Source organism: Lontra canadensis, unplaced genomic scaffold (genome assembly GCF_010015895.1).
Source record: "Lontra canadensis isolate GAN:19392208 unplaced genomic scaffold, GSC_riverotter_1.0 scaffold63, whole genome shotgun sequence".
In the NCBI taxonomy this organism is placed as follows: Eukaryota; Metazoa; Chordata; class Mammalia; order Carnivora; family Mustelidae; genus Lontra; species Lontra canadensis.
In genome coordinates, this window is record NW_022631057.1 from 10200672 (window position 1) to 10227570 (window position 26899).

General features: G+C 39.5%; 2 protein-coding genes across 16 annotated transcripts in view; both read left to right on the top strand.

The window, feature by feature from the left end:
- The first annotated feature begins 378 nt into the window (after window positions 1-378).
- The window catches only part of ZC3H11A (zinc finger CCCH-type containing 11A), a 40032-nt gene continuing 13511 nt past the window's right edge, over window positions 379-26899 (top strand). The window contains exons 1-11 of one of the 15 annotated variants that reach the window (XM_032878342.1): window positions 379-537; window positions 1025-1332; window positions 6347-6400; window positions 7781-7840; window positions 15767-15965; window positions 17079-17198; window positions 23662-23785; window positions 24875-25078; window positions 25194-25310; window positions 25773-25853; window positions 26646-26756. In XM_032878342.1, the coding sequence (XP_032734233.1) occupies window positions 15912-15965; window positions 17079-17198; window positions 23662-23785; window positions 24875-25078; window positions 25194-25310; window positions 25773-25853; window positions 26646-26756 (811 nt within the window). In that variant the 5' untranslated portion in view covers window positions 379-537; window positions 1025-1332; window positions 6347-6400; window positions 7781-7840; window positions 15767-15911. Of the gene's footprint in view, window positions 538-1024; window positions 1333-6346; window positions 7841-15766; window positions 15966-17078; window positions 17199-23661; window positions 23786-24874; window positions 25079-25193; window positions 25311-25772; window positions 25854-26645; window positions 26757-26899 lie in introns of all 15 variants that reach the window. The other 14 variants (XM_032878343.1, XM_032878333.1, XM_032878336.1 and 11 more) reach the window with 14 other exon arrangements.
- Window positions 1339-6746, top strand: ZBED6 (zinc finger BED-type containing 6). Its single transcript, XM_032878332.1, has one exon. The coding sequence runs from the start codon at window positions 2256-2258 to the stop codon at window positions 5196-5198; it is 2943 nt and encodes a 980-aa protein (XP_032734223.1). The 5' UTR covers window positions 1339-2255; the 3' UTR covers window positions 5199-6746.

The following is a 26899-nucleotide window of genomic DNA, read 5'->3' on the forward strand; positions in this document are numbered from 1 at the left end:
AAATCCTTCAACATTGCATGGGAAAAGTAGTTTATCTCTAAATGAAAATTATACATGGTTCAGGTGATTTATTCATGAACCAAATTCTACAGGGGCCTACTGTCTGGTAGACACTGTTCCCGCGGCTTTCTTGCTTATCGCCTCATTTGATTAAAAAGCTTTTTAAATCAAAGACAGTTACAAGAAACCCGTAAATTTCTAAAAACGTGTTCTCCCCAAAACGAAGACACCCGACGTCGTAACGCCTCCCCTCTCACGTGACCCTACGACCCAGGGAAGCCATCTTAAGCATCGCCTCATAGAGGAAACTACAACTCCCAGAATCCTCTCGCATTGCGTCGTGCTGGCACTTTTACTGGCCGGGTCTTAGAGCTGAGCCCGTAGCCAGGCGCCATCTTTGACGCTGGCAGTCTTGGATTTCTGCTGGTGCTGCTGCTGTGAGGACGGCGGGCGGCAGCGGCTAAGAAAGAAGAAAGACGTGGCAGCAAGCGGGAGTCGGGGACACTGTCGGCGGTTCGGTAAAGTTTCTGTTCTCTGGTAACTAGACCCGTTTTTTGATTCCCGGTGGCTCGGGGCAAGGGAGGTGGGGGAGAGGGCGAGGGGAGTGGCCGCGGCCTCCCCTCGCCCCTGGGTTGCGGCCTAGCCCGGGAAGTCTGAGCGGGTCCTTAGGCCCAGCGGTAACGACCCCCCCCCCCACCTCCCGCCCGCCGCCCTCGCCGGAGCGAGCTGGGAGCCCGGGGCTCCCGCTCCCAGTTCCATCCACCCCACCCCCACCCCCTGCACCCCACCCCCACGGCGCCTGCTCCTTTCCCAACAACCTTCTTCCCCTCCCCCACATCCGGTGTTGGCGAAACCGTAGGAGTCGGGAGCAGCCCCGGAAAGCCGACTTGTTCCCCGTCTCCCGGAGAGAGAACTGACACTAGATTGCTTTCTTCGCGACACTTTCCCTAGTTTAGCGGACCCCCACTGCCTAAATCAAACTGAGTGCCAGGAGCTGAATTTACCTACTCTCATTCCTCTCCAGGGTCCCACTACTTGGGAGATACTCTCAAACTCCACATACTGAAAGCCACCGACCTAAATCCGGTATCCTACACCCCTTCCCTACCTTAATTAACTCCCACCCCAGCCCTCCGCATCGGAGTCAAGAACAACAGGGACACTTCCGTTCTCCTTGTAGGATTGATGAAATCGTAATGAAGAACACCCCCTAAAGTCCCATAATCGGTGCGGATTCCTATGGGGAAGGCCCATGTTGTTGACATCTTGCAGGCCTTGGTTCTGGACCTTGAGAAGGAGGCTGTGGAACTAGTGATAGCGATGCTTTTTAGGGTAAATGTATGTAGGTATTGGGGGAAGGGGAGGGATCAACCGAAAAGGAATGAAAGTGATTTAAAGCTCACATTTCAGTTTTTGCTGTTCATATAGAGTTCAACTCATGAGTTACTTATTTACAGGCAGTAAAGCTTCTCCAGTCTAAAAATGTCTGAAAGCTAAATTTGGATTAACTCTTGATACAAACAGTAAATTGAAAACGCAGCTTGTGACCCAAATTTTTATTCTCAAAACACTTTTTTTTAGCCATCTACATTTTTAAAAATTGTGTTATTTTTCTTTAGAGCTGAAAGGGCTCAACTAGCATTTGCTGTTAATGACCAGTATGTGGAGTCTGCTTTATATTCCCAGAATTGACTTTTTGGGTTGTATTGTCAAATCACAGTCCTAAATGATGAATGTTGAATGATGCACTATGTTTTTGTTTAAGTGAAATTTCCTGAAAATAATTTCAGAATTAAGGGAAATTGATGTCGCTACCATGACGCATCATTAAAATATATATTTTTAAAGCTGAAGGCATTTCAAGGAGATGTAGTTCTTGATGAAGCAGAAAGAACATGGGCCTGGGATTTGGAAGACCTGGCTTCTAGCTGCTACTAACTCTGACTCTGGGAAGGTGCACCTCAAGTTCTTGTTTTCTATAACATGAAGAGATTGGACTATTTGAAATTAGATTCAGAACTCAGAAGTTGGAAGGGATCATAAAGCCCTCTAAGAAAAGAGTTTGGGAATGTTCTCCATTGCTGTCACTTTTCCTCCAAAAATAACCTGGCTTGGAAGTCATTGTTCCAAAGGGAATTTGATTCCCCATAGAAATTGGAGACAAGGTAATGCAATTAGAGAGGAACAGCTGTATTTCTACTTGAGTAATAAACCCACTAACAGATTCTGGTACGAATTTTGGAGACACAAAGAGAATGAGTGTATGTACCTTAAGTGTACCAGTTTCCTCACTCTCTTCTGGAAGACGGTGCAGCACTTTTAGTGGTGCTGGGATTCTGGGATGTGTTCCTATTAATTCTAATACAGATGAAGAAGATGTGGTAGAGGGAAAGATGGTGGCAGAAGGAATGGATAAAGAGGCAAAATTGCCTGCTAAAAAGAAAAGAAAGAAGGGCTTACGGATTAAGGGGAAAAGGCGAAGAAAAAAACTGATCCTTGCGAAAAAGTTCAGTAAAGATTTGGGATCTGGGAGACCTGTTGCAGATGCCCCTGCTTTATTAACTTCCAGTGCCCATGAGCAGGATGAAGAAAGTCTTTTTGAGAGCAATATAGAAAAACAGATCTATCTACCTAGTACCAGAGCTAAGACCTCCATTGTATGGCACTTCTTTCATGTCGACCCCCAGTATACCTGGAGGGCTATTTGTAACCTCTGTGAAAAAAGTGTTAGCAGGGGTAAACCAGGCAGCCATCTGGGGACATCTACGCTACAACGACATCTGCAGGCAAGGCATTCACCTCACTGGACGAGGGCCAACAAATATGGAGTCACTAGTGGGGAAGAGGATTTTACTTTGGATGTGCCTTTATCTCCCTCTTCTGCTGGAAGCAATGGGAGCTTCGAATATATGTCTACTGATCCATTAGATGAAAACAGAATGGGTAAGAAACGTGATAAATCCGTGTCTGATGCCCTGAGGGCAGAAAGAGGGAGATTTCTCATCAAAAGTAACATTGTCAAGCATGCCTTAATTCCTGGAACAAGAGCCAAGACATCTGCAGTTTGGAATTTTTTTTATACTGATCCTCAGCACATCTCAAGAGCTGTGTGTAATATATGTAAAAGAAGTGTGAGCCGGGGTAGGCCAGGTTCTCACTTAGGAACTTCAACACTTCAACGTCACCTGCAGGCCACACATCCCATCCATTGGGCTGTTGCCAACAAAGACAGTGGTGCGGTTGGAAATGGATTAGATGAGGGAGAGACTGAGAGAAATGATCTCTTAAGGGATCCCCTGCATGGAGAGAAGTCTACAGGCAGCCACGATTTAACAGCTGAGGACCTTAGTGACTCAGATTCAGATGAACCTCCTGTGTTAGAGGTTGAAAATAGTAGAAGATCTGAGAGTCCTATTCCTGTTGCAGAGCAAGATACTCTGACACATGCACAGGAGAGAGAAACAACATACTCTGAAAATTCAGTCTCAAGTCAAATAAGTCAGGCAATTATTCAGATGATCGTGGAGGATATGCATCCTTACAACTACTTCTCAACCCCAGCCTTTCAGAGGTTCATGCAGATTGTGGCCCCTGACTATAGGTTACCATCTGAGACTTACTTTTTCACAAAGGCTGTACCTCAATTATACGATTGGGTCAGAGAAAAAATTTTCTTAACTTTGGAAAATGTTCAAAGCCAAAAGATCCACCTGACTGTGGACATATGGACCCATGACCCATCCACTGACTATTTCATCGTGACTGTGCACTGGGTCTCTTTGGAAACTGCACCTTCCAGTAATGGCAGGATCCCTAATTTCAGAAAGTGGGCAGTACTTTGTGTAACAGGGTTGGCCAAAGACTGCTTGATAACCAACATTTTACAAGAACTAAATGACCAGATTGGTTTGTGGCTTTCTCCTAATTTCCTCATTCCTAGCTTTATTGTTTCTGATAATTCCTCTAACGTGGTACATGCAATCAAAGATGGAGGTTTTACCCATGTGCCATGCTTCCTGCATTGTTTAAATATAGTCATTCAGGACTTTTTTTGTGAGCACAAAAGCATTGAGAATATGTTAGTAGCTGCTAGGAAAACCTGTCATCATTTTAGTCATTCAGTCAAGGCCCGTCAGATTCTGCAGGAGTTTCAAAATGATCACCAGCTTCCTTGGAAGAATTTGAAGCAGGATGAAACTGGCCATTGGATTTCTACCTTTTATATGTTAAAATGGCTCTTGGAGCATTGCTACTCAGTTCACCATAGTCTGGGTAGAGCTAGTGGGGTTGTGCTCACCTCACTTCAGTGGACTTTAATGACTTATGTTTGTGATATCCTTAAGCCATTTGAGGAAGCCACCCAGAAAGTGAGTGTCAAGACCACAGGATTGAACCAGGTGCTCCCCCTAATCCATCATCTGCTCCTTTCTCTGCAGAAACTCAGAGAAGATTTTCAAATAAGAGGTATTACCCAGGCACTCAATCTGGTGGACAGTTTATCTCTGAAACTTGAAACTGATACCCTACTGAGTGCCATGCTTAAATCCAAGCCCTGTATCTTGGCTGCTTTGTTAGACCCTTGCTTTAAAAACAGTTTGGAAGACTTTTTCCCTCAAGGTGCTGATTTAGAAACTTATAAGCAGATCCTTGCAGAAGAAGTTTGCAATTACATGGAATCTTCAGAGGTGTGCCATATTGCAACGTCAGATGCTTCTGGTCCCCCAGCCATTGTAGGAGCTGATTCGTTTACCTCATCTATAAGAGAAGGCACCTCCAGTTCAGGGTCTTTTGATAGCTCAGCTGTAGATAATGTTGCCATTGGAAGCAAAAGCTTCATGTTTCCTTCCGCCATAGCAGTAGTAGATGAATACTTCAAAGAGAAGTATTCAGATATCTCAGGAGGTGGTGACCCTTTGATTTATTGGCAGAGGAAGGTGAGCATATGGCCAGCTTTGACCCAAGTTGCCATTCAATATCTAAGCTGCCCCATGTGTAGTTGGCAGTCCGAATGTATCTTTACTGCAAATAGCCAGTTTCATCCAAAACAGATCATGAGCCTGGACTTTGACAATATAGAACAGCTGATGTTTTTGAAAATGAACTTGAAAAATGTTAACTATGATTATTCTACATTGGTTCTGAGCTGGGATCCTGGGAATGAAGTTATTCAAAGCAATGAAAAAGAAATATTACCTTAATTTCTTTTTCCTTTTTCCATTTGAAATGGGCAACTTGTTCCTATGTTACTGTATCTGAATCGCTATAGTTGTTATATATAGTTATACTAATTATTCTTTATACACAAATCTGGGGAAACCTGAAAACACAAAATGTGCTGAAAATTCCTCAGTGGTAATAGTAATGCTGGCAAAGTGAAGATTAAAAATTCCACAGTAGTAACTCAATGTAGCTGTCTTTTGAAATTTTGTTTATACCAATTAAGAGAGAAAAGATATTTTTTGACCTAAAAAATATAGTGCAGCATTGAAAGGCTTTAGGCTATTTCTGGCTGGTAGATTAAACTTGTAATTGGTTTTAAGTAAAAATTTCTCCCATCATGAGAAGTTTGATTGCTCTGAAACCAATGAAATTGAGGGAAAAAAGTATCCTAAGCTGTTTATTCCTCCCCCTTGCTCCCATTTTTCTGTTTCTTTAAAATCCCTGATCCATACTTACAGCTTGGCAAAAACAAAGTGAAATTTGGAAATTTCTGATTGCCTCCTCATACTGGTCAGCTTTATCATTTCAACTTACTGAGTGTGATAGAGTTACCCTTTATATTTAGGATTGGATCTGTGCAAAAGGAAAACATTAGAAAACAATCAAAAAAACTTACTTTTAGTTTTTGAATTGCCTTTTTTAACCTTTAGAAAATAGTGTAAAAACAACAAAAGATTGTATGGGAACTTTTTACAAATGTATGGGCAAATGACATTAAAAAGTTTACAAGAATTGAAATTGGAGTAAAAGCCCCAGGAGCTACTTTTGACAAATACTGTGTCCATTTCCCAAAGAATGTTTCTCTAATTTTAAGTGATCTTAAATGTCTTTAAATATATATGCTGAATGATCCATAATGCTGTATTCTTAACTGTGAGATTGTTTTTTGGCTTTTAATCTTAGCTAAACATAAGCACTCAATATTTTCAGATTTTAGGAATCATTACCTCACTGGTAAAATGAGAGAATTGATCTCCGTGATCTTTAAAGTCCCTTTCCACTCTTAAAGTATGTTTCTGTGGTTGAGTGGGAGGCCAGAAAATGATGACTTTTAGTAAAAGTCTATTACAAGTTTCAGACTGAATAACTAATGTGAGATCCCAATTTTTCCTTTTTTTCATTTTAGATTTGGGGATATTCCCTGCCCAAAAATTTCCTGGAAAATTGACTAGTATTAAGTGTGAGTAAAAGGTGTCCACTTTTTTTTAAGTTTCGATTTTAGTTTTGTCTTGGATAGTATTTGGCAAGATTTAGCCTAGAAATTATGTAGTATTTATTACATGAGAATCAAAATTGCTTTGTTACGGGGCTGGTTTCAAAATTTAGAACTCATTTCTATGTATCAAAATCGTTTTTTGTTTTTGTTTTTTGGGTTTTTTGTTTTTTTTTGTTTTTTGGTTTTTTTTAATTCTTAAATGGTAAATGTACCATTGTGAAATGAAATTTCAACTCCAAAAGTTTACCCTTTTACTAACTGGAGTAATTGAATAATTACAAAGTCTTTAGTTGAGCCATCACTTGTGGGGAAAAGAAAAAAAAAAAGAAACTAGGCTGCATAAGCAAGCCTTCGCAGGGCCAATATTGAATGTCATGCCAGTGACACTGGAAGAAAAAGTCTTCCCTTAGATAGAAGCTTTCTGTATTTTGACAGCGCCAGTTCAGGATGGCTATAATGCTGCTCTGCCTTCTACAGCTTGCTGCACCACTCTGTAGTTACTCGATAACTATACGTTTCTATCTTTTTTGGTTAAACACTCCCTGAAGATGATAAATATGATAATGATGTACGTACATCCGTATTATACACATTGATTCATGTGTAAGGCTTTCCCTTCATGTTTATTCTGTGGGTTGGGCAAAATTTAGTGTAACATACCAATACACGTCATGATACTTTGGTATAAGAGTAAGTTCACTATTTTTATAATGAACCCAAATCTGAAGGCTTTTGTAGTGTGTTTTAAAAGGGAAAACTTACCCAGATGTTTTATTTCTACACATTTGTGTATATGTGTGTGTGTGTGTATAAGCCAGTTAGTATATATGTATATGTATATTATATACATAAAACACTTTATATTTTTTCATACAAGTATGCTTTTATTATACAGATAATAAAGATGGGGGAAGGTTTCTGTTTTTTTCTTAATAGGTGAAGAAATCTTGAAGACCAGAAATTGGATCTTATTGAATTTTGGTGTTCTTTTTCTTTTTTCTTTTTCTTCTTTCTTTTTAAATTCTATTGTTCGGCTATGGAAGATGGATTTTTTTTTTTTTTTCCCAATAATCCTTTGACTCTGAAGTTCATCTTTAAATGAACTCTGTTTTTGTTGGTTTTTATTTTTGTTTTTGTTTTTGAGGAGATAACTAAGCCTAGCTGTCTCCAGTCTGACAAAGGTTATTCGAATGGACTTAATCTCCCAGTAGTTGGGAGATGTTTTAAAAACACACGTCCTGTGTTTGAATTGTGGCTGAGAGGTTTCCTTGGCAATGTGAGGAGGAAAATTCTTTCTGCCCCATTATTATTAATTCATGGATTGAGTGTTGGTTCGACCTACAGGCGTAATAGATTGGAACTCAGTGAAGACACAGAGGTTCCTGTTGAGAGCAACCAGCTAATGTAAGTGTGGGAATGGGCTTTTTCTCATTAAAGGAGTGAATATTTTTGTAACTTTAAGGCATAATTTTCCTGAATCAAGGAAAGAAATCATTGTCAGGCTCTTTTTTTCTTGTAATTACTTACAAGCTTTTGGTTTAGGGATGGAAACATTTCCTTCCCCTCCCCCTTTTTTTGATAGTACATGCACAAAAAAGGGAAAAGCAGTATACTAAGGTGGAATCTCCCTGTGATTGCATTTCTTCCTAGGAAAGCACTGTCAGTGTCATGACATAGTTCCATATCCGTGCACAGAGTTGTGCCTCATTTGTTGTTTTTAATGACAAGATGTTACTGCTTTGTATGGAAGTGCTATAGTTTAATGTATTTCTCATTGATAGACATTTGGGGTTTTGCCATTAAAAATAAAAATAGCACATATCCAGTAACAGCCCTCTGTGAGCTATTTCCCTAGAACCAGTTCTCAGATGTAAATTTGTAGAATTACAATTCTGTAAAGAGGTGTACCAGTTTACTAATTGATGATGTCTTTTTTGATTTGTAAAAGTCCTCGATACATCCTTTTTAGTAAAAATATTAATATTTGGTCATGTTGCTAATCCTTTGCTATATAACTGTTTTTCATTTTATGTCAAAATCTATCATTTTTATTATGATTCTTAACTATGGTTTCATGCAAGGAAAAGTTTTTTTTCAATCTGAGCTTATTAAAAAAAACCTATATAATGTTTTTTGCAGTACTTGGATGGTTATATTTTTTATGTTAAAAATGCAGTCTAGCGTGATCCAGCATTCACGCTACTATCCAAAGAACACACAAATACTAATTCAAAGGGTTACGGGCACCCGATGTTCATTCCAGTATTATCTACAATAGCCAAATTATGGAAGCAGCCCAAGTGTCCCATCAATTGATGAATGGATTAAAGAAGATGTGGGTTATATATATACACACACACACACACACACACAAACAGTATACAATTACCTGTAAGAAAGAATTAAATCTTGCCATTTGCAATGACATGGATGGAGCTAGAGTGTAATGCTAAGCAAAGAGTCAGAGAAAGATACCATATTATTTCACTCATAACGTGGAATTTAAGAAGCAGAACAAGCAAAGGGGATAACGAGAGGGAGAGAGAGAAGCAAACCAAGAAACAGACTCAACTATAGAGAACAAGCTGATGGTTACCAGAGGGGAGGTGGGTGGGATGATGAATGAAATAGGTGATGGGGATTAAGGAGTGTGGGAGTGCACTTGTGTTGATCACTAGGTGTGGTATGGAAGTGTGGAATCACTCTTGTACACCTGAAACTTAATACTAAACTGTTTGTTAACTAACTGGAATTTAAATAAAAACTTTAAAATGTAATCTAGGTATTGTAGTTATATGGCATTGCCGCTCCTTCCCATGAGTATGGTCAATAAAGGTGTCAAATACTGCTTTCCTTTTTGCTGAGCACAGTTATTCAGAATCTTTTTTTTTTTTTTTTTGAGAAAGACCGAGAGATTGAGAGAGAGAACATGAGTGGGGTGGAGGGGAGGGAGAAGCAGACTCTCCGCTGAGCAAGAAGCCCAGTGCAGGACTTGATTCTAGAACCCTGGGATCATGACCTGAGACGAAGGCAGACGCTTAACCAGCTGAGCCACCTTATACACCCCCAGAATCTTAGTATAGTGCTTTGGTTAGTGAGCTAAAAAGCCTCTTTGCCATCTTTGCTTTTATTCCCTTGGAACCTCTTTGTATGAAGTAGAAATTTTTTTTTTTTTCAAATGGGAGGCCAGTTTTTTTGTTGTTAATTTCAAATGCTACTTTTTCCACAAATCACATTTGTGGGCTTGCTCAAATTCTGTGGCTCTTACACTCATTTGAAAATACTACACTTAAATGATATATTTCACATCCCTTATAATATCAAGGAGAGTGAGGTCCTTCTAAAATTTTTTTTTTTTTTTTAAGATTTTGTTTATTTATTTGACAGATCACAAATAGGCAGAAAGGCAAGTGGAGGGCCAGGAGAGGGGGGGGGGAAGCAGGCTCCCCGCTGAGCAGAGAGCCCGATGTGGGGCTGGATCCCAGGACCCTGAGACTATGACCTGAGCTGAAGGCAGAGGCTTAACACACTGAGCCATCCAGGTGCCCCACTTCTAAAATTTTTCCTTATCTTTCTTGGTTATTCAAGATGATTTTACAGTCCATCAGGTTCCAATAATAAACTGTTATCACCTGATGTGATTATTTGGAGAAGTAAACTGCTTTAAGCCTCTACTCCATTCTTTCTTCATTATCCAGATCTTCAGTGCCTTAGTAGTGTCATAGTTTTTCAGGGTTTTTTAGTGTAGGTTTTGTATACTTCATTTTCTTCCTATATATTTTATAGCTTTATTGTGAATGGGACTTTGTTACCAAGCTAGCACATAGGAAATTTACCAATTTTTAAAAATACCTTATTTTATTTTATTTTATTTTTTTTAAGATTTTATTTATTTACTTGACAGACAGAGATCACAGGTAGGCAGAGAGGCAGGCAGAGAGAGAAGGAAGCAGGCTCCCCACGGAGCAGAGAGCCCGATGCGGAGCTCAATCCCAGGACCCCGGGACCATGACCTGAGCCGAAGGCAGAGGTTTTAACCCACGGAGCCACCCAGGTGCCCCCAAAATACCTTATTTTAATTATGTTTTAGTTGATTGCTGGATTTGCTAGTTTGCAAGCATATAATCTGCAGGTACTAAATTTTTTTTTTTGCCGCCGCCTTTCTAGTCTTTATACATTTCCTTAACTCATGTACTAGACTCTGAATGTTGGATAATGGAGACAACAAGGGCTCCTTTTTCGTCCAGAGTGAGGTCACTTCCATTGTTTGCCATATTGCCTGTGCTCATGTTTTCTGATGACTGAGTGCATGTATGCCAAGGAGGTCACTTGTAATTTACTGAGTTTTTATCAGAACTGTATGCTGCATTTTTACCTTTTTTAAATACTATTTTTAAATCCTTTTTTAAAACCATGTCTTCTTGGCTCCATAGCTCAGGGGTGAGAGCACTGGTCTTGTAAAACCATGTTTTCTTTTTTGGAACTTTAAGATATCTGGGGAATCTGGGTTGCTCAGTTGGTTAACATCTGCCTTCGACTTAGGTCATGATCTTGAGGTCCTGGGATGGAGCCCCATGTCACGTTCAATGTGGAGTCTGTTTCTCCCTCTCCCTATACCCCTCCCCCTGCTTATGCTTGCTGTCTCTGTCTCTATCACATAAATAAAATCTTAAAAAAAAAAAAAAAGAAATTTTAAGATACCAGACTTTTTCTTTTTATCCCCCTTTACTCATTACATTTATGAATAATGAATTTTTTTTAATGTTAAATCACTCTTACTCCTGGAATAAATGTTTTTTATTATGTGATCTAGTTTTTTTTAATATAGTGTGGTTTGATTTGCTTTATTTCAGATTTATCAGCTGTGTCCCAAATAAGATATCCAAAGCAGTTGTTTTAAAACTTTTTAAAAAACAGTGAAATAGTAGAAGTGAAGTTCTTTTTCTCAACCTAGAATACTCCCTTAAGTAATTTTTTCAATATGTGGAGTATATAGATGATACACTTTCTGAGATTTTATGTCTAAAACTTTTTCCAAATCCTGAGATACTGAAATGTAATTTGAAAGGCCAAATCTAAGGGCATAATCTTCCCTTTAAATTCTGGTATGTAGCATTTTGTCTTTTGGCATGTAGAGAGTCAGGTGATGTTAGATGTCAAATCCGATTTTCTGTTATTAGTCTACTTTTTCTTAGAAATCTGTATGATTCTATCTTTATGCATTAGAATTCAAAATTCTCAGCATACCTCTGGTATAGTTAAGATGTCTTTATGATTTTTTTTTTTTTAAAGCGATGTGTACACCCAACATGGGACTTGAACTGACAACCCTGAAATCACGAGTTGCATGTTCCACTGACAAGCCAGCCAGGCACCCCAGTAGAGACGTCTTTCAAGAAATTTCCTGCCTGGCATTTAATGAACTCCTTTTGTTTTTGTTTTTTTGTTTTGTTTTGTTTTTTAAGATTTTATTTATTTGTCTGAGACAACAGGCAGAGGGAGAAAGAGGCTCCCTGCTGATCAAGGAGCCGGATGCAGGACTCAGTCCCAGGACTCTGAGATCATGACCCAAGTCCAAGGCAGGTGCTTAACCCACTGAGCCACCCAAGCGTCCCTGATGAACCCCCTTTTAATTTAATGACTAAAGTTTATTCAGTTTAGGGAAGTTCTGTTATTTTATTATTAGCTCTATTAATTTCATTCCTTTTAGAATTTCCATTGTATAAAAATTAAGTCTTCTGGAATAATTTCCATCTTCTATACCTTTTCTCTTGTGTTGATATCTTTCAGCATTCTGAGAGATACCCTGACAGTATCTTAAAATTCAGTTTTAGTGTTTTCCATCAGTTTATTGTGCTCTTACTTGTATTGAAATCTCTCTTGGGCGGCTTAGTCATTTAAGCGACTGACTCTTGATTTCAGCTTGGGTCATGATCTCAGAATCCTGGGATCCAGCCTTGCTTTGGGCTTACTGCCCAGCAGGGCGTCTGCTTTTCTCTCTCCCCATCTTCCTCTGCCCCTCCCACTGCACACACACCATGCTCTATCTCTCAAGTAATTTAAAAAAAAAAAAAAATCTCTTGGGGGAAGCAAGAAATTTGAGTTTTCCTATTTTTTGAACTTTCTTTTGTTTCCACTCTTTTTCGTAATGATATATTCCTTTGTATCACCCAGTGTGGTACCCAATATCGGGCTTGATCTCACAACCCTGAGATCCTGACCTGAACTGAAATCGAGTCATAGGCTTAACCAGCTGAACCACTCAGGATCCCCTCAAGCTGTATTCTTTAAAGCTTACTGAGAACATGACAGTTTTAAAGGAATTTCTCCTTTTTCCTACATTAATTTATGGGTAGGATTGGAGAGGGCCAGTCACTCATCTTGGCTTCCCTACTTTTGCTATTGAAAAGTATTCATATTTTCTTGGCATCATGAATACTTTTTTTAACTTTTAAAGCTTAAGAAATTTATCAGAATGGGGGCACCTGGCTCAGTCAGTTAAGCAGCTAGCTGCCGTTGGCTCAGACTGTGATCTTGGGGTCCTGGGATCAAGCTCTGCATTGGGCTCCCTGCTCAGCTTGGAGCCCGCTTCTCCCTCTTCTCCTCCCTCTCTCTCTCTCTCAAATAAAGTCCTTTAAAAAACATTTATCAGTATGCATCTAGCTTTTGAGTCTTTGCAAACTTAAGGTAGTAGTGATTACTGTCAACTTTTTTTTTTTCCCCTGGGGAAAGGTTTTTAGGCCATTTTCTTGAATAGCAGTTACATTCTCTCCCCCACCCCAAAAGAAAGATAACAGAAGTTCAGTGTTTAAAACAGATACATGAAGTAACTTATGTTGAAACATTAGTAAGGCCGTGTCCATCTGCTTAGCATTCAGTCTTCATGCTCTAATTCTGAGGGATTTTTGCAGAGCCTATTTTTTTTTAAGGCAAAACAACAACAAACCCTAATATGCAATTCATACTGTTTTATTACTGTTTCATAAGTAACATTTTGATTAGTAGGTTGGGGGTTTCTGAAACAGCAATGGTTTGATATTCTTTGGGATATTGTTTTCAAGATTGAAATTGATCAGGCCACCTGAGTGGCTCAGTTGGTTATGCAACTGCCTTTGGCCCAGTCTTGATCCCGGGGTGCTGGGATCAAGCCCTACATGGGGCTCTCTGCTAGCAGGGGGCCTGCTTCTCCCTCTCCCTCTGCTGCTCCTGCTTGCTCTCTGTCAAATAAATAAATAAATAAAAGAAATTGATCCTTATCCTTTTTTTTTTCTAAAATATTTTTCTATTGTAAAACTTTTTCATTCTCCTCTCAATAATACCTTTACTTTTTGTGTATGTGTCACTGTAATTATTTGAATATCCTTTAGAGACTTGAGGCAGTTTTTATGTTTGGGGGGGCATTTTGGGTCCTTTTTTTTTTTTTTTGAGGCAGTTTATTTAATTACCTTTTGGTGTACCCTCCATTACAGAACACATTCCTTGTGTTTGGGGTCAGAGAAATCCTATTAGTGGATCAGTGGGGTGCTATTAAAGGTCCAGTCCTTGTCCCATTCTGTAGTGGATCAGTGACTGGCAAGCCAGTTAAGGCAGACTTAAATTCTTTATTATATATATGTTGCCTTGTATTAGAAAATCAAATGCTTAGATAAGCATAAAACAATAAATAGCCACCTACAATCCTACCAACCACTCAACTAGTAACTGATGCTAACATTTTGGTCTTATTCTTCCAAACCCTCTTGCTTCATTTTTACGAGCATTTAGTGGTGCCAGTGGTCAGGATTTTGGCTATTCTAAAAGGAATTTGCAATTCCCTAATGACAGGATGTTGAGTGTCTTTTCATATGTTCATTTACCATCTGTGTGTCCTCTTCGATGAGGTGTCTATATATATTTTCTGCCTGTTCTTTAATTGAGTTGTTTTCTTGTTGAGTTTTAAGTGTTCTTTGTATATTTTGGATACCAGTCCTTTATGAGTTACGTATTTTGCAAAGATTTTCTCCCAGTCTGTGACTTGTCTTTTAATTCTCTTAATAATGCTTCCACAGAAACCTTACCAGAAGCTCCTTTAGTGTCAGATTTTCTGGTAATAGTTTCTTCTAGTCTTTTTCTGTTGAGTGCCTCAAAAGTCTTCTAGCCTCTACTGGTGACCTGATTTCAAAGCTGCTTCCACATTTTTAGATTTTTTTTTCAGCCACACCTCATTTCCTGGTACCAAAATTTGTAATACGCTGCATATTATCACATCGCTTGGGTGTACCATAATTTTTTTAAAACAGACCCCAGTTTCTGAACATTTAGATGTCTAGATGTGCTTTCATTATTAGAAGCGAAGTGGTAAATGTACTTTTTGTGTATTACTACCTTGCATATTGGTTGAGTATTTACCTCAAAATAAGTTCTAGAAATGAAATTGTAAGTCAGAGGGTGTTGCAGATTTTAAAGGTTGTAGTATATGTTTAATGGCAGACTCTTAATTCCTAACCTAGGTTGCTGACTTCAAGGCTGGTTTTTATTGTGGCTGCCTTTTCTTGGATTCAGATTATTAATTCATGGGAGATATGATTGACTTTGGTTTAATTGATTTCAAGTTGTAGATCAGTGTTTCTGAAACCTGGTCTTCTGATGTATGAGTCTGCAGAAACCCTTTCCACATTCTGATATGTGCTCTTATCGTGTGTTTTTACTTTCGTAGAAGCTTTCTGGAACACTTCAGTGTGGGGCCTGGGTGTGGCAAGGGCTGAGGGTGGGGTCAGTTGGGTTTTTTGTAAGCACTGCCTTACTGGAAGAATCCAGTGACCACTTCTCCTTGTTGTGATTGGTGTGCAATTACATTCCTTGGCCATCTTCATTACATAGGCTAATTCTAGGGTAATTGTTTCAGTTATTCTAGTGAGGCAGTTTTTCCCACCTACTTATAATTACATACTTTTGGAATAAAAAAGCTTGTGAAAATACTGGGACTTCTGTCAGATGAAAAATATCTAGTTTATGAGGATTGTAGATTTAGCAAATACCCTTTGTAAAATAATGTTTAAGTCCCATTCATGACCTAAAATGTAGATCGTTTATGGAGTTAGGGCTTATTTAATCTTATGCTGAAGCCTTGTAAGGGCATAGGTGTCCTTAACAAAAGTTTTACATTATAAATGAGAATGTATAATGTTCACATAAGAATAAAATGTTAATCAGGGTTCATAAAGCTCTAAATAGGCAAGCATAATACAATTAAAATTTGGTTTTAACAGTGTGCTCTAAGTTGAGATGATTTAGAGGAAGAAGTTGAAAGAATTTATCTGAAATACTTTAATTCGTGTCTCCTCATTTTAGGATTGCATTTTAAAGACGATTTCTCTGATTGAGTTGTCTTTTGGAAGACTAAACCCATTTCAAGAGGACTTGGAGCTGGTCCTCGCCTTGAGGAAGCAGTGGCTTGCTTTCAGGAAGCCATTTCTGATATAAGGATCTACTCAGCATGCCTAATCAAGGAGAAGACTGCTATTTTTTTTTCTATTCTACATGTACCAAAGTAAGAATTGGCACCTTTAAAATCAGTTCTTTCTGTAATTTCTCTAATAAGATCTGTTAAGATTTTCCCAGTATACTAAGTGTTCATGTTTTGTTTTGTTCAGCCATTTATTGTCTGCTACAGTTTTCTTAGTAGAGAATAGTACTCTTAGGAGAATTCATTATTCATCTTTTTTTCCTCTTCATTTATGTTCTTCATGTTCTACAAAAGTGAGAAAGTCCACAGCATATACTCATCATTCACTGTTCTCTTACCGGTAATAATCATCTGTTCATAATTAATAATTACCTATTAATAATTACCCCTGTTCAGGGTGCATTTGATTTGAATTAGGAGTACTTTGGCCTAGCTTGTAAACTTTGGTTTTATTTACTTGTATTAAATGAATGGGTGGGTTGTACTGTACTTCTAAAAACTGTCGTGTGTTGAGTTTGACTTTTTTCTTCCGATTTCCTGCTGAATAATAAAGCCATTCTTCTAAATATGCTTTTGTAGCATTTTTGCTTTTTCTGTCAAAACTTCCTGTTTTTCTGCTTGATTCTTTTGCAGCTCCATTCAGATCTGTCCACTCTTCTGTACCTTTGTGACTAATTCTACACGTATATATATTGTTAGAAAAACTTCTGAAATATCTCTGGGCTGTGTTTAAAATGATCAGTTTTGAGCAGAGCTCTGAGCATATACAGCATTGTGTTTCAGATACTGCTGTTCTAGAAGTACATAATGAAGCATGGAATTATACTTAAAGCCTCATCCCTTTGTGATTTTCCATCAAAAGCTAGTTACACAAGTCAAGATGTATGAAATGGTTTCGAACTATAAATACATTTTTAAAGAGTACCACTTAAAATGCTCCCACTTATCTTTTTCAGCCCCGTTTCTGCTCATGTCACTTTATGTTGTGAAATCAAATGAAGGAAACTGTCAAGGAGTAGGTCATAGGAAATTATAAATTTGTTGACCTCAGATTGTTCTTGTCTTCCATCTCTGTTCTCTACCTTGCCTGTCTTTCCTTACTCCTTTTTGTTTGTCTGGATTCCAGGACACTGTTACAGTGCACACTTTACCTAGGATCTGTTTTGATACCACAATTCTTTTCTGTATTCTTTTCAGGGTGACAGCTGTCCCTTCCGTCACTGTGAAGCTGCGCTAGGAAATGAAACTGTTTGCACATTATGGCAAGAGGGGCGCTGTTTTCGACAGGTGTGCAGGTTCCGGCACATGGAGATTGACGTAAGTTTTCAGTTTGTGTTATGATAAGCAGCCTGGTGTTGTGATGGGCCAATAAAAAATATAGGGAGAAAGGGACACCTGGGTGGCTCAGTCGGTTAAGATCTGACTCTTGATTTTGGCTTAGGTCATGATCTCAGGGTTCTGAGATCAATCCCCATGTCGTGCTCTGCACTGGGCTTGGAGCCTGCTTAAGAAATGACACCTCATATATAATGTACAGATTAAATTTTTTTAAATGATGTAATGAAATTTCTGTTATAATGCTCACTTAATATCTTGATATTTTGGAGTATGAGTTGGTAACATTCTGGGAGCCAGTTCGGTAATGTATCTGAAGTGTAAAAATGATATGTGTGTCTTTGGGGAATATTTCTATTTCTCCATTTATTTTATTTTATTTTATTTTATTTTTTTAAGATTTTATTTATATGACAGAGATCACAAGTAGGCAGAGAGGCAGGCGGAGAGAGAGGGGGAAGCAGGCTCCCTGCTGAGCAGAGAGCCCGATGCAGGGCTTATTCCCAGGACCCTGGGATCATGACCTGAGCCGAAGGCAGAGGCTTTAACCCACTGAGCCACCCAGACGCCCTTCTCCATTTATTTTAAACGGTCTCAGACTTAAAGAAAACCCGCAATTACATTATAAAACATTTTTCTAAGCCACTTGGGAGTAAACTAACATTCCCTGTCACTCCCAAATATGTTCATGAATATTTCCTACAAGCAAGGACATTCTCCTGGATAACTGTAATATAGCCATCAAAATTAGGAAGTTAACACGGATAGTTTACCTTCATGTAAACCTCAGAACCTGTTCAAGTTTTGCCACTGTACCAGTTACATCCTTTATTGCAGATGGAGCATGTCCGGAATGGAGTATCGAATATAGTTGGCATTGCTCTCTCGTTCTCCTTCATTCTTAAACAGTTTCTCAGTGTTTCTTTACTTTTCATTCGCCTTGACACTTCTGGTAGTTCTAGGCCAGTTATTTTGTAGGACGTCCTTCAATTTGGGTTTCTCTGGTATTTCCTCATTACTAAGTTCAAGTTATGTACCACTGGCAGGAATATCATAATTCCTCTCAGTGCACACTATTAGGTTGCACAGACATACAATTTTCATTATCCCATTACTGGTGGTGGTAACTTGGATCACTTTTTTAAGGTGGTTTGTACCAAATTAGTTGACTGTAAAGGTTTTTTCTTTGTAACTAATATGCATTTTTGGAGAGGTACTTTGAGACCCTGCTCTCCCATTTCTTAACAAATTTTCAGTTTTTTCCCACTTATTTGTGTTTGTGAACTCATGGTTTCCTCTTTTATTCAGTGTGTTGTACTCCATTACTATCATTTTTAATCCTCAGATTGACCCACATTTGCCCAGTGAGAGCTGTTCAAGCTGATTTTGTGTCCTTCCGAGTTTTCTTCATTTCTTGAACACCTTAGTGTGTTCTGGCCTGACAAGATTTTTCAGGCTCATCCTATATTTTTCCTCCTCCTGTCCTGGAATTAGTCATTTCTCTAAGGAGCTCTGGATCCTTTTAATAAAGAATGGTACATATAGAAATAAGATTTGGGCAGCTCCTGGAGTCTCACCGCTTCCAGGCCTGCGGTGGACAGAATAAGAATGTATAAATGGATTTACGTACACATATTTCCATCATCATTTATTCTTTATGTCTGTGTGTTGAAAGTCATGAGTTCACATAGATGGCACTGCAGGTTTCAGTCTAAGCTTCTCTTTTTTCCATACTTGTAACTTTCTTCTCCAAAATTGAGAAACTTGTCCTTAAGAACACTGGTTTTATCAGTCCCCTTGTTGGGTAAGCCAGTACCATTCCCAGCCTCTTCCTTCCCCTCAGGCTCTGACATCACACACAAGGCTGCTCTCCTACAGGGACATCTTTCTCACCTTGTTTTGGTTCCAGTGACCCTGTACCAGGCCTCTCTCCTTGCTCCACCATAAGCACCTCGTCCTCACCATGCGAGGACCAATATCCTACTCTTGACTCCTCTCCACATGAATGGCCCTTTTCACACCTTTGGACGCTGCTACTCTGTGTGTGGCAGCCCTCCCACGTGAGATGCTTACTTTTCTCACCCTGCTTATGTTCCAGCTCTGTGTCAGGTCCCCACTTAGGAAGACCCTGCCTGCCTTAATGCCGCTTAGTCATTGTTGTCCATTCTAGGCTCACCCTCCATAAATACACTCTCCTCATCCTACACGGGGATTTCTTTTGCACAGAAGCCTTCCTCACCCCGCTCAGGCTCCAGCACGCTCCTATGCAGATGCCCTGCCAAGCCCTCCTTAATTCTGATGCTCTAGGCCACTTCAGCCTTGTCACATGGTGCCTTCCTCATTCAGTCAGGCTCTAACACTCTTGGTCTAGGCCATGTGCCCTTCCCTCTCCCAGCAAGAGCCTACCTCTCATTCTCAGCCTCACCTAGTGCCCTCGGACTAAATTGAGGGAGGTGGGGAAGGATGGAAGAGACTGACTCTGCAGCTTTAGGCCTGGGCTCATAGAGCTACTCCATGTGGGCTCCAGATTTATGGCCTTTTAACTGCATTCTATGCTGCCTGTCTTCCAAAGAGCAGGGAATTCACTGAATAAATTCAGAGAAATACTATGCAGCTTTTGAAAATCCACACTGTTATATTGCCGGCAAAATCTAAACACAGCTCCCTAAAGGGTATGTCAGGGTCTTTGAGAACATCCACATTGAGAGATTCTTTGGAATCTCCTGGGACTCAGCATATAGTTCCATTCATGGCTAAGCTTTATTACAGGGAGGGGCCCCCGGGTGGCACAGTCAGTTGAGCATCTGACTCTTGATTTTAGGTCATGTCGTGATCTCAGGGTCGTAAGATTGAGCCCCATGTCTGGCTCCGAGCTCAGTAGGGAGTCTGCTTGAGATTCTCTCTCCCTCTCCCACTTGTGCTCTCTCTCTCCCTCTCTCTAAAATAAATAAATCTTCAAAAATTGTATTACAGTGATGGGGAGGTAACACTGATCATAAGAGAGAAAAAGACGTAGAGTCTGAAGGAACCCATGTGTGCATTGCTTTTGTGATCTCCCTCCCACGAGGGTTTACACAGAGCACACACACTTCCCTCAGGGATGAAAATGCAGCACTATGTGTGGGATATTTCTGCCTGAGGAAGCCCAGTAGAGACTCAGACATCCAGGGTTTTTCATGGGGCTTGTCACGTAAGCACCCTCTACCTATCACATACTGAAACTAGACTCACAGAAGGATGGCAGGTGTTCAGCACAAGACATCTTCTTTGCGCAGTCTAGGTACTGTAATCAGCTGACAGACTAGGAACATCTTAAGGGTCAACTTTGCAAGCAAGATATCTAAGGGAGCAGTCTTAGGGCTGCTGGATTCACTCTTTTTTCTACAGACTTACTTGGCTACATTTTTCAAAATACTGTATGCTTTCCCTACCTTTGTCTCATCTCTGTTCCTGTGTGTAGAAGGAGATATATACAGAATTACTCATTAGAGCATAATTTGTAATAATAAAATATGCGAAATACGTTCATTTAAAACAAATTTGCTACATTCATAAGGGAAGTGCTAGGCAGCTATTAAACATTTTTTTTTAAGATTTTTTATTTATTTATTGAAAGACAGAGATCACAAGTAGGCAGAGAGGCAGTGAGAGGAGGAAGCAGGCTCCCCGCAGAGCAGAGAGCCCGATGCGGGGCTCGATCCCAGGACCCTGGGACCATGACCCGAGCCAAAGGCAGAGGCTTTAACCCACTGAGCCACCCAGGCGCCCCTGTTAAATATTTTTTAAAGGGAAACTTAATTGGTATGGAAAGATAAGGATATATTGTCAGTGAAAAAGTGAGGGGCAAAATAAGGTGCATAATATGCTGTCATTTGTGTAAAAAAGGGAGAAGAATGTGTTTTTGATTCACATGTGTATTTTTAAACTCTGTGAGCATAAAGGAGAAACTTGACAACAGTAGCTGTCAGGGAGTGGGGACAGGAATGGAAAAGAGCTTTTTTACTGTAATCCATCCATATGCAGTTGGTTTTCATTATTCATGAGTTCCATGTTTGCAAATTTGCCTACTTGCTAAAATTTACTTGTAACCCCCCAAATCAGTACTTGCTGTGCTTTCGTGGGCCATCTGCAAACATGTACAGAGCACTGAGAAATTGGAGTCGCCTGATTTACACACTGCCGGCTGAGATAGATAAATAAATATTCTTTTAAGTGTACATGTAAACATTTAAATCAGTCTTCTTTCCTTCCTTCTTTCCTTTCTCTCTCTCTCTCTCTCTCTCTTTCTCTTTCAGTAGTGAGCTCTTTGCCCAATGTGAAGCTTGAACTCATGACCCCGAGATCAAGAGTCACATGCTCTGCCAATCGAGCCAGCCAGGCGCACCTATAATTTCTTTTTTACGTCTGAGAATTCTATACTCAAGTGGTTCTCTTTGGGTAATAGCATGGCAGGCATTTACTAACTATTTTCCAAGTGGTTTTCATTATTTGTATGTTACTTTTCACTTAGAAACAAAATCCAGTAAGTACATTTTTAAAAGGGAAACTTTATTGATATGGAAGGATTAGGAGATTTTGTCAGTTGAAATACGACACTGACAATAAATGTCAGGTGACTCCTGTATACAGAGGGTACATTACAGAAGTTCTTCAGTAATTGGAAAACTGCTTCCAGGAAAGAAAAACTTAAGCAAAGACAGACCCAGGAGCAAGAAAGATTGGCATTAGGTTCTGCCTTGAGGAGGGAGTAATTGAGTAATTGTTATTTCTATTTAAAAAACAGTGGTAGCTGTTGTATTTAACTTTTAGGGTGTGTCAGGAGAATGATAAATCCTATCCAAATTTTTGAAAGGTAAAGGAATTTGCTGGACTTTTTAAAAATGGGCAATCCATACATGTGGCATTAACTTAGGACATAAATCTTATGAATGCTTTTTTTTACCAAACTGCATTTCAGAGATGTTGAGCTAATTTATGTTTGTATCAGCCAGTACCGTTGGACTGTGTAGTTCTGCATCCCGCTGACACGGTGTACGGTCAAACTTTCAGTCTCTCCCTATAATAGATTTTCATCTTTGCTCTTTCCTGGTACATTTGAGGATCTTTTTGTGATGGTCATTATTTCTGTTTCTCTCGTTATATTTTCAGCTTCTGAAGTAATGCTGCTGTGCTTTCCTAGAATTTTAAACCGTAGCTTGCTTATGATGAGAGCTCCATCATAATCCAACAGATCCAAATCTGTCTTCGTCCTTTGTCCCTTGATTGTCACTAACCACTCCCTCTAAGCTTATCACTATCCTGAGTACTCTACCATAGAGAAATTTTGCCTGCTTTGATATCCCCATCAGTGGAATCACACCGTGTGCACTGTTGCACCTGGCTTCTTCCTTCTGCAGTGTCCTGTTAAGTGTAGGGATGTTTTATTCCTTCTCAGTACTGGATAGCATGGTATTGTGCGAATAAACTACAGTGTATTTATCTGTGCTGGTAATAATGTACATTTGAGTTTCCATTTTGGAGCTATTATAAATAGTATTATTTTGAACCATTTTTTATACATATCTTTTTTTTAAGATTATTTATTTATTTATTTGAGAGAGAGAGATAGATCACAAGTAGGCAGAGAGGCAGGCAGAGAGAGGGGGCAGCAGACTCCCCACTGAGCAGAGAGCCTGATGTGGGGCTCGACCTCAGGACCCTGGGATCATGACCTGAGCCGAAGGCAGAGGCTTAACCCACTGAGCCACCCAGGGGCCCCCCTTTGTACACATCTATTGTATATCTGAGAACTAATGTATATATTTTGGCTGGACATATGCCCTATGATCCAGCAGTTTATTCTAGGTATGAAGGTGTCTTTTTCCTCATTCCCCTTCATAAGAGTGAGGTAACTTAGGAAGGAAAAGTACCATCCTTAGTGTGTTATTCGTGCCTTACTTTGAGAAGTCACGAAAGTGAAAATTTTCCTCAAAGCTGTGAGCTCTCAGTTTTAAATAAACTCCAGTGTATTGAGTCCTTTCTATGTGCTAAGTGTTTCATATACATTATTTCATTTTATCTTCATAAGAAGCCAAGTAGATAGCTCCTGTTTCCTGCCATTTTTATGGCTGCGGAAACTAAGGCTGAGAGGCATTAAATTATTTGTCAAACATCACATGACCAGTATGTAGCATAGTGTTATCTTTGGTTCCATAATCTTAACTAATACATTGTCCCGCTTCTCTAAATTAAACGTAGGTACCTAGGGGTTCCACCAACAGGAGATGAGCTACTTTCCTACTCCCTTCATCTCTCCCTCGAGCATGGAGGGCCCCTTTCAGCAGCCCCTCTTCTCCCTGTTCACAATCTGTTCACATGCCTCAGAGTTTTGAAGCCTGAATGAACTTTATTCAGAAACCAGACACCTCATTTTTTATTTGAAAACAATGTATTTTTCTTCCTATAGAAAAAACGTAGTGAGATTCCTTGTTACTGGGAAAATCAGCCAATGGGATGTCAGAAACTAAACTGCGCTTTCCATCACAACAGAGGACGTTATGTTGATGGCCTTTTCCTACCTCCAAGCAAAAGTAAGATGTGTTTTTAATTTTTAAAGGAATAGTTACTATTTAATGAACACCTGCTGTGTACATTGGACAGAGTATTTTACAACATTGCCTTTTAGTCTTGGGAGAGAGCGGTTTTATTTCCACTTTACAGATGAAGGAACTGAACTTTTAATTGAGGTTAAATGACTTGTATATAGTCATAGTCATAAACAAATTAAGTATCACAGTTAGGATTAAAACTTCATTACCAAAAGTCATGCTGCCTCCCAAATGTTTCTTGGCATGACAGTTTGGGTTACTATACCTTCATTTCCCATTTTCTTATAAGACCCAGTGAGTTTTCCAAAAGAAACCAGATTCTCCAGGCCAGGGTTTGGCACATCTGGTCCTTCGCCCATTTTATAAAATGAAGGTTTATTAGAAGGAAGCCAGGCCTGTTCATTCACATATTTTCTATGGCCAGATTTTGTGCTCCTTCTCCACAGAGTTGAGACACAGAGGTCTACAAAGCCTAAAATACTTACTATCTAGCTCTTCACAGGAAAAGTTTGCCAGCCCAACTCTAGGCTATAATCTAAAATAAAATTTATATTCCCCAAACACTAATTTTTATTTGCCATATCTCCTTTAACATTTCCTACTGGAATGATCAGCCATTTAAAAGCCACATCTTACGTGATTAAAATTTGATGGCTACATGTTGTCCCGTCTATTTAAGAGAAAAAAGTGGGCTGGATTTTTTCTGGTTTAGTTTAGAAGTGTTACCTACCATGTCTTTTAACAGCTCCTTTTTTGCTGAGCAGAAAGCTTCGAATTTCAATATTAAAATTAAATGTCTAGAATTTGTAAAGTTTTATGCACCTGGGGTCCAGATTATTCTGTCTTTTGAACACATACTTTGAACGTTGTGTACAGTGAAGAGTTACTAGCTAAAAGCCCTTTTTTCCCTCCCTGGGAGTTGAGAACCTAATTGTGAGAATGGAGAAGTCAGGTAAAAAGACCTAAGTGGTCGAGGGAAAAGCATCAAACTTAGCATATGTGTTTGGAGATTTTTGATGAATTGGGACTTTATCTTCTATTTTTAATTTATGACTGATGTTGTATATTCAGCTGTGTTGCCTACTGTGCCCGAGTCACCTGAAGAGGAAGTGAAGGCCAGCCAGCTCACAGTTCAACAGAACAAATTGTCTGTCCAGTCTAATCCCTCCCCTCAGCTGCGAAGTGTTATGAAAGTAGAAAGTTCAGAAAATGTTCCTAGCCCCACCCATCCACCAGTTGTAATCAATGCTGCTGATGATGACGAAGATGATGATGGTAAGTGTTAGCTCTTTCTTGAAGGCAAATAACTGATCAGGGTCACTCAGTGAATTGGAATCAAGATTAAAACTGGAGACTTAATTGTAAATTTGCCTCACATGTCGATACATAGATCAGTTTTCCGAGGAAGGTGATGAAACCAAAACACCCATCCTGCAACCGCCTCCTGAAGCTCATAATGGATTACGGACAGCCTCTGCCCGGAAACCTGGAGTCAGTTTGAAGCAAGGTAAGAAGAGGCTGCATTGATCTGCTTCCTGCTCATAAATCTAAAAGCACTGTTGAATGTGCCCAAACTACTTTAAGTACATTTGAAATTTAGATCACGGGGGCAGCTGCCTGGCTCAGTCGGTTAAGCTGCTGCCTTCAGCTCAGGTCATGATCCCAGAGTTCTGGGATCGAGCCCCGCATGGGGCTCGCTGCTCGATGGAGGGCCTGCTTCTCCTCCCTCTGCTGTTCTCCTGCTTGTGTGCTCTTTCTCTCTGTCAAATAAATAAATAAAATCTTTAAAAAAAAAAAAATTTTTAGATCATGATCACTACCACCTCTCTGTCCCTGACTCCACAATATACACACCCATATTGACACTCGCTTTCTCTTACTCATTCAGAAAACATTTGCTTGTGCACAAATAAAATGCAAAGGGCATGAGATGTTAGTTCCTCATGTGATTTCTGTTTGGATTTCTCAGGGGAATGTTTGAATTTTGGAATAAAAACTCTTGAGGAGATTAAGTCAAAGAAAATGAAGGAAAAATCCAAGAAGCAAGGTGGTAAGTCATCAGTTATGACATAGACAGTTGAATTTTGCTGGAGAAGAGTAACAAGGAGACTTCTGATAACAAGGACACTGGCAGCAGCCAAAATGATCACATAGATTTTGACTTCTGTGGCTTGTTTGAAGTAAAACACAGATATTTAAATCAGGGCTGCTTTTTTAGTACTTGAAGGAACTGCTTTATCTTCAGAAATACAACTCCAAAGAGCTACATATAAAAATCATATTGAGAGGAAAACCTTTATTTTGTAATAGATGAATTCTTCCTAGGAGCTGCTAGAATTTACTAAGGTTGACTTAGCCTGGTCAGTCTATATTTCCAACCCTAAAAATTACAGCTATAGTGTGAAATGTAGCAATTATAAAGGATCACATGGTTGGTTTTAAGTATTTGCTTGCCAAAGTTTGTTCTGTAGGAACCTTGGAGTTGTGTTTTGCAGGTGATTGAATATAGATTTCAAAAGGTTAAATTGGCTTGGTGGCGGTGTGCTCAGGTTAACCTTAGAATGTTAGTCTTTTCGGTAAATAAAAGTAGATTGAGGACCTAAGTCACTGAAAATTTTGTATTTTATTTTTACCTTGTGCCCAAAGTAGATAAGAGATAGGGATTATCTCCTCTCCCCGACCCTACGCCAACTCACTGTAGGCAAATAGGAGCAGAAAAACTGGCTTGTAGTCATCCAGTGGTCGGTATTGAACTTAACTGATCACAGAAGCAAAATTTCTTGGCTTATAATAGCTTTATTTTCCATAAATTATTTGCTGTTCTTTGACTTGCTTTATTCAGAAGGTTCTTCCGGAGTTCCCAGTCTTTTACTCCAACCTCAGCCCATTCCAGGTCCTGAAAAAGAGAATGTCCGGACTGTAGTGAGGACAGTAACTCTTTCCAGCAAACAAGGTGAGGTATAGGTAGGTCTAGGTTGAGAGTTGTCAGGCTGCCACTTTTTAATTGAGCGAGCAAAGTCCTTGAGTGTCGTGTGCCTTTGATGGGTTTGCAGGAAGACCTTAGTTGTGTTGGTCAGATAGAAGGATGAAAAGAAA